At 35.1% G+C, this 8,403-nt stretch overlaps 1 protein-coding gene across 2 annotated transcripts in view; it reads right to left on the reverse strand.

Annotated features, from left to right (window-relative positions):
- Positions 1 to 7,244, reverse strand: part of vstm2lb (V-set and transmembrane domain containing 2 like b) — a 9,561-nt gene extending 2,317 nt beyond the window's left edge. Inside the window, exon 1 of one of the 2 annotated variants that reach the window (XM_026214525.1) lies at positions 7,082 to 7,244. In XM_026214525.1, the coding sequence (XP_026070310.1) occupies positions 7,082 to 7,181 (100 nt within the window). In that variant the 5' untranslated portion in view covers positions 7,182 to 7,244. Of the gene's footprint in view, positions 1 to 6,980 lie in introns of both variants that reach the window. The other variant, XM_026214526.1, reaches the window with a different exon arrangement.
- Between the last annotated feature and the right edge of the window lie 1,159 nt (positions 7,245 to 8,403).

Genomic DNA, 8,403 nt, shown 5'->3' on the forward strand with positions numbered 1-8,403 from the left:
GGGGTGCATGTGTTTGTTTAAAGGGATAGTTCACCCAAAAATGAAAATTCTGTCATTAGTTATTCACCCTCATGATGTTTATCCATAAAACTTTTGTTAATCTTCAAAACACAAATTACGGCATTTTTGGTGAAATCCGAGAGCCTTCTGACCCTTCATAGACAGCACCACAACTCTTCTGCCTCCATTCACGAGAGTACCATGATGCATTTTTAATAACAAACTATTATAATATCTCAATGATACTAAAATAACTTAATATGTAGTCAGGATTTAGTTTGTCTGTTTAAATGGTTCAGAAATTGTTCCCAACATGTTTAGGCTGCTTGAGCCAGAATGGCCACAAAATCATACAGATATAATTACAGAAAATAGGATATAATTAAAAATCGCAATTAATTTGAAAAGTAAGTCCCGCTGCAAACAAAGGGAATAAAATGAGGCCACTGTAAAGCCTAAACCACTTCCCTCTCTCTGTCTGTGGGAAAACAGACATCACAAATAACACATTCATAAAGATGAAGGATGACATTAATATTCTTACAGTGGAGAGAATCTGCTCAACAACTGTATGCACATTTGATTGCACTGAAAAAAAAAAGTTTAATAAATCCAGTACATACTGCTTGAATGCATACATGAAGTCACTCAATTAATATAATTGCTTATAAACAAAGATTGTGAAAGTACCCACCGCATATGTGCATGTCTGTGCTGCATTAGAGTCGCTCTCCCTTTCAGGAAATAAGCCGTACTTTTCTGAATTGCAGGCTTGAAAGAGACTAATGCAATTCAAGCAGAACTGAAGCACTGATCCATTAAGACTTCTTACACTCCCAGAACAGATTTCTTCTAACCCCAGGGATGGACACTGAAACAAGCCTCATCTCATCTCCTGACACTCCACACGTCTGCTGTATGCTTTCTGTCAGGCTGCATATCAAAAATATTTGTGCATTCATTTATATATCTATAATCTATCTGTACCTTGTCAGTTTGTGCACTGCACTGGAAATACAATGCATTGTGTATTGTATTGCATTGTACAATATATGTGCATAGAAGTAGATAGTAATGGACATTATAAAACTGTTCTGAACCTATTAAGCAATTAAGAAACTGTCATAAAATGCAAATAAACACATGGTAGATTTTTTAAATCAATATTATGTAATACTGATATGAAATTTTATGAATCAAATATAGCTGACGAGCAAAATTCATAGCAAAAAAAATAAATTCCTTCTTCAATTTATGCAGAAATATTAATGCAACATTATATTACAATATTTGGATTTATTTTTCAAAATTTTAAGTAGTGAATTTTTATATCATTAACAATAACTACAGGAATCATTTTGATTAAATCATCAATAAACTGATTAACATTTTATGAAAACTTCACACAATGGTAGCCAATTTAGGATATTTAACACAAACAAAGAAACAGCAGGTAAAACTGTTTAAAGTAGAAGTAGAAAGACAAAAATGGTGCAACTGAGCCATTTTGGTCTGTACACATATGATTTACATTGAGATTTTATCCAATCAGCTACACACACACACACACACACACACACACACACACACACACACACACACACACAATATAAACATATTTTCCCATTGCGTCTTGATTATTACTCCCTAATTTCTGCTCTTTGTTTCTGTAATGAGAATGCAAACCGTGTCCATCTGTTTCCTTTGTTTGGATTGAGAAAGTCTGTGTGTCCTACAGTTTCTCTAGTCTTCAATATGCACAGTCTCCAACTGGTTATAATTATCCAGAGTCTAAAACGCTGCTGTGTTATAGTCTGAGAGCCAATGTGCCCAGCAGTAACACATCATCCCTCTCTTACATGAGTCTGTTTCACATATGTTGATTGCTGAAGCTGTATGTGCTTCATCTCACCCGTGGATCACCTGTGGAAGCAGTTTCTCTCTTGAGAGAAGTTACTGTAAGCAGTGCACGATTGATGCTGGGATTTTTGATTGCTCTTTCTATCACTCAAATGCCATGATGTTGTGTAAATATGAATTTCCAATGCAAATGAAAAAAACAATCTCTGTTGGAACTCTTATCTAGCTTTCTACTAAACTTGAAATTGTATAGGCCTACTACTTATATTGTTGGTTGTGTGTAGTAAGTTGCTTTGGATAAAAGTGTTTTCTAAAGGCATAATTTCATGTTTTCTGTATTTCTGTAATTTCATGTAAAATGTGCACAACGCAACCAGAGAACTACAAATTCTTGTACATCCAGCATTTTCATTTCGGAGAGCTTTATTTGAATTGGCTGTTTTTCTACCCATATAATCTTTTTCTGTATTTATTTTGTTGATGTAGCCTATTATTTTTGAATAACATTAGTGTTTTTTTTTTATTGTATTGTATATTATTTTGTATATATTTTTTTCTTTTACACTGCCTTGAGAGTCTACCGTGCAATAAACAATAATCAAATACAGTAATAATAATTATATTTAATTTGTATATGTAAGCAATAAGGTACTCCAGGCATGCTCTGTTGTGAATAACTCACCGCAGTCACTTCAGCCATGACTTATTCACTGTTACTTTTTTAAAGTTCGTTAAATTCTGTCCTTCTGCTAAATAAAATACAAAATTGTTCCTGGCAGTGCAGTCAATACTACTACTTATGCTATGCCCTAAAAGTATTTACTCTTTTTTTTTTTTTTTTAAGAAAAATTACATACTTATGAAGAGCGGGCATGCTTTGGGAAATACCATGAAAAATAGAGTAGGAACTGTTCTCATCCGCTGTGGTGTCATGCATTTATTTTGTTCTGCTTATCTCTCCACATGAGAAAACGTCTGTTTTCTATCTTTTATTTTAAAATATATGGATTCGCAGCAGCTTGTAAACATCATTACAGTTTAAACTGATGGATATTTGGACATACAGAATCATAACTGAAACAGAAAACTAATAAATACATTAATATTCAGCTCATTTGTTGCCACCTAATGGCAAACTGATGCAACCTGCAGAAAGAGTCCCTGAACAGACACAGACAAGTGAATGATACAAACAACTGTTGAACTGTATGTATACAACCCTGCTCTTCCAATCTGATTTAGGTACATCATATGATATCATGTGAGAAAATAGAATAATATTGTTTAAAATGTTGCAAACTGTCACATAATAAACAGTTTAGAGTATATACTATTAGGTATGAATGTGAATACCGCCCCTCCACTGTTGCTTTTGCTGGGTTGCTATCCTGTTGGTAGATGAGTTTTCTTCCAGGTTCCAGAGTCAGAAAGTTTTCTTTTCATTCTTTTTACTTTGCTTCCAGTTTTTCTATTTGTATGAGGTTTCCAGCAGAGCAGCATTACTGCAGCATGACGTATATCAGTGCTTTACAAATCATACTTCTCCTTACGACTGATTTCCCAGGAACCTTGTCATGGAACGGTCCTTGTTCTTGGTGAAGATGTGTTTCCATGGAAATGCACATAAGTAATTTCATGTGCATAACTGCATGCTGGTGCAATCAAATCAAGTTAATTATGCATTCAATAATTGTATTATTTTTAGGGCCGGGACTTTAACGCGTTAATTGAGATTAATTAATTACACAAAAAATAACGCGTTAACTAAGATTAATTAATTACAGAAAAAAAATTCCCGCATTTTTAATAACTTATTTTTGCACCGCGAAACGTTTCTCACTGGATGAGTTTCGGCGGACCGATTATACTGAAGCACCAACTAGCGTTCGCATATCGCCGCAGCACATGATCGAACCACAAGTATCACCTCAACGCAAAACCATAGACAGTAAAAGAAATGGACACAGCGACCCCATTGGAACTCAATTGAGACAAGTGAAGCCCATTTTTAGCGTTTTTTAGCACTTCCGTTTCTGACGCGCAGACTCAAACGAAGCTTGACGAAGTCAGCAAATCTGTGAATCTAAATGTAAATCTTGTGCGTGCAAACTGCCATCGTTAATCTTGCAGAGACGGCGAGCTTGAGCGGGGAGTTCTTTGTCGTGAGTGAGCAGGAGTAAGTATTCTGATTAATTATTTTGTATAGTATTTTAAAATGTAACGCCAGTACGCCATATTAAGTTAATTGCCTGCGAGCTTCTCCTCCTGTCTGTACGGTAATGCGACAGAGAGTCGAGTGGTTATGACGCAATCGTTAGCCTATTTTTTACAAAAACTGTTTAATACGGGGCCATAATGTAACATAGAAGGTAATGGAGCCCTTTATACATTGTCGTGTATCTTTAGAAATAAATAATGGACAAACAGAGTCTTTAAACGCCTCAGATGTAAAGTTATTCGCTGTTAAAGTGACGCCAAAATGAATGGGAGTCAATGGGAATGCTAACGCAAGTGAAGTTCTGCTAAAAGATGGCAGCTTGCGGCCGACTTCAACTTCCGGTCGAGTTCCTTGCCCCCTGCGCAAAACATATAGCAGCTAGCGTGGACTTTACACTTTATGTTGAACTATGTATTATTTTGTTGGTGCAGCAGTTTATGTTGAACTCTTTATTGTTTTGGCCAAGGTTATTGAGAGTTGGACTTAGTATGTTATGGCCTCTGAAGCAACAGAGAGATGTTTTCTAATAGTCAGTGTTTCCAATGTTCTGAATGTAATTGACAGTATTGTGTATTACTTAAAAAACACTTTACAGAAGGTTCCAGCACCTATAAGCTTCCTGAATTTCTGAAATGTACTATTTCTAAATTGTTTCTAAATATGCTATTGATACACTTCATGTCAAAAATTGCACTGGTCTGCTAGACTTGGTTGAACAAAAATAAACAATATTTTGTTGCTTAAGCTTATGTATTCAGTCATTATTCAATGGTATACTATAAATCCATGTGAAAAAAATTACTTCTCACTGTTCTCAGATCAAATATTTATCTGCGATTTAAAATGCGATTAATTTCGATTAATTAATTACAAAGCCTCTAATTAATTAGATTAGGAGTCCCGGCCCTAATTATTTTTTATTAATTCTGTGAAATTAATTACCTTTTTACTCTAATATTACAGGCTACACTGTTCTACATGCATAAATGCATAATTGCTCTATACTGTAACCCAAAGGGTGAATGCCTTTGTGTGTAATGATTTATTTATTACCCTGTTTGATATATTAAGCAAAATTTGTGCATATTCACGGTTAAAGACTGAGTGCCTGTATACTGTAGCTGTTAGTAAAATGTGTATTTAAGGATGACTGGAACACTGTATTGACCAATCAACCTTACTGATCACTTTATAAATGACTTTGCAACAGTTTTTGACATTTGCAAAACTGGCTACCAATAGTTATGGAAGAAGTTAAGCCCTTTGAAACTTTGAATCAATTGAACCAATCTCTCAAAATGATTCACTGTTTCAAAGTCCTTGAAACATGACACACTGTGATGCCTGCTGCTCAAAACGGTGGAAATGCAAATAAAACTCAGTTCAAACATGGATCAAACTGCACCTAAAGTAAATGGCATTGCACTTTTAGCACAGATCTCTCTACCTGCAGAGATGCAAGCAGCGATTCTCAACCCTGAATGATGGAAGTGAGTGTGTGTAAGGAGAAATAATGAGTGAGAAATAAGGAAGTTGTTGACACCAGCTTGATATTTGTCCTTTATCACTTCAACAAAGTGTTGATTGGTTTAATCTCAGCTGGAGGAAGACCTCCATACGGATGAAGACAGACAGCAGAGGTCAGACCCAGCTGGATCGGGTCTGAACAAAACCCCCTGTAGACATTATTAAACCAGCTCATGCTGACCTGAGACACGGAGAGAAATCTCAAGTTCTGTGCAGCAAATCTTCCCATCAGACATGTTTCAACACACTGAAGAGCACATTAGATTTTATATCCCAGTCAATTACATTTACTGTAAATCATTATACTGCTTTAGTTTGAACAGATCAGTGATGCATCAAATTCTACAATTAAAAACTGACATTTTATTTAGAAATATAGATGTTTGGTCAATTTTCTCTTTTTTTATTTTTTTTATTAAACATAACATGTTTTTAAAGCTTTAACTAACTTAAATTTTTTACCTTTTCCTCAAAATTCTGAGAAAACACATCCGAAGTCAGAAAAAGTCAGAATTGCAAGCTATTAACTCGCAGTTGCAAGGAAAAAGTCAGAATAATGAGTTAAAAAAGGCATAATTACTATTTTTTATATATTTATATATGTATTTGTTTGTGATAAGCAATGATAAAACAGTGGGGGAAAAACGACAATAATAATAATAATAATAATAATAATAATAATAATAATAATAATAATAATAATGACCTTTTGACCATTACATATTTTTAAATGACAATTTGTGACAACTAGCCCCAACCTGAATTATGAAAAATACACATATTTATTTAATATTGCCATGAGAACACAGATTAACTGTAGATTTTTTTTTTTGACTCGTTTGACTCTTGTCTTTAATGAATGTCAGTGTGGTTTTATTGTGTTCATTTGTTAAAAATAATATTTTACATTTAGTTTAGAGAACAGAATTCACAAAAAAAAAAAAAAAAGATTCCATTTAAGACCGTTTTAAACCCAATAGGTGTTAACTAGATCACTGCTGGATAAAACACGCATATGAAAATGCACTTTTAACGCAATACTTGAACGTTTCAGGAATACTCTGTGACAACTTGCCCCATTCTGTCGTGAAGTCCGATGTATTCACATTATTGTATTTGTTTTAATTTGGAATGCATTAAAAATAGCCTACTTAATGACATTTCTGTCAATACCATGTAATTTATCATAATAATACAAAAAGAATATTACCTAATCTTTTCTGCCTCTAAGCAACTTCAGATTAGCAGTTTTTGAAAGTTTAATTTTCAAAAACAATTTAAGATGGATTAATTTCAAGCTGAAGTATTCACATTGTTAAAGACAAACACTTCATAAAATCAGCAAAAGAAGATCAAAACTTATTGAGCTTCCTACCCGCTCCGTATGATGCCCCAGAAATGTTAAGCAGGAGCTCGTTTGAGACACATCGCACCACACTCATTGCCGTTCCGTTTGTTCCCGTTCCTCACACCTACCGTTTCCAGATACGGGATTGACCACTGCCAAATTCGCACTGATTTGAGCATAAAGTCCCACTGAGTGTATAATCCACAGCATCTCTCCAAACGAGCCCATTCCTGCTCTATGCACTCGTCAGATCCTCCCGGAGCAGCTGCCGGTGAGCACTAATTGCCCGCGCGGCTGTGGCGGAGGAGCACACGGGGGAGGGGGGCGCCTGTGATGCGGTCTGCTGAGCGCGATCAATGAGGCGGAGCGATATAAGGTAATTCATGATCCGCCCGTTTCGTCTGGTCTGAAACCGGGGCAGTGGAACTTACTTTGTGCGTGTGCAAACTAAACATTTTCACAGCTTTAAACCAGAATTAAGATTTAGATATTAAGATTTGAAACATTTTCTAAGTGTTTGTTTTGGTAGCCTGTAAGTGAGAAAATATGGCGGATACAGAGACTGTTTTAACAGTAAATTTTAATTTACAAAAAAGTAGATCATTTGCATACACAAAATATGATCGTATTATAGGGTACAACAACATCTTCGTAAAATAAAAAAAAGGAAAACACAATAATTTACATTATTTATTCATCATTTGTAGAAGTAGAATTAAAAAATCTTACATTGAAAATGTACATTGACATCCTTGCTCCAACCAAAGTGACTTGAACACACACTTTTGTCTTTCCCAAGAATACTGTTCCATTAGATCCAAGAAAGTCTGACCTATTTGAGGCCTATTATTATTACCTGACACACCACAGTAAATTGCTTATCACTGCAAACACACACACACACACACACACACACACACACACACACATAAAATGTATAAGTTCCATGTCCCAAATCAGTTTATTTCAGTTTATGCAAAGCCGTAGTAGTATTTATTTAAGCAGCATATGCATTGCTTTACTGTTCATTGCCTCCATTTGAGTGAGCCAGTATTTTATAATCTTACAGACAGTCCAAGCATATGTAGCAGGTTCATAAATATTAAACATAGCTGTGAGGCTGAAGGAAATGGAATAACCTGTGCTAAAATAGTTGAACAGGCCTCACAAATGGAAATCTGTCTAGTTCTCACAGACATCAGGATCAGGTCTGAGTACTGGTGTTCTTTTGCCTTTTCTGACATAATGCTTAACAAAAATGGTTCAAATGCGTATTAAAAGTTGGCTACAATCATGTCTCTCTTAAGGTGAAGGGCAAGGCCAGCACTTTTACAGCTGCTAATCTTGAAGGTGCCATTAAATGCAGTCAATTTTCTTCATGCTTTCCACACAGTAAATCTTTGGAAAATACGATTTAAAGCTCAAATAGAGAATTTAGATTTTCTTAAAG

The sequence above is a fragment of the Carassius auratus genome, chromosome 31 (genome assembly GCF_003368295.1).
Source record: "Carassius auratus strain Wakin chromosome 31, ASM336829v1, whole genome shotgun sequence".
NCBI lineage: Eukaryota > Metazoa > Chordata > Actinopteri > Cypriniformes > Cyprinidae > Carassius > Carassius auratus.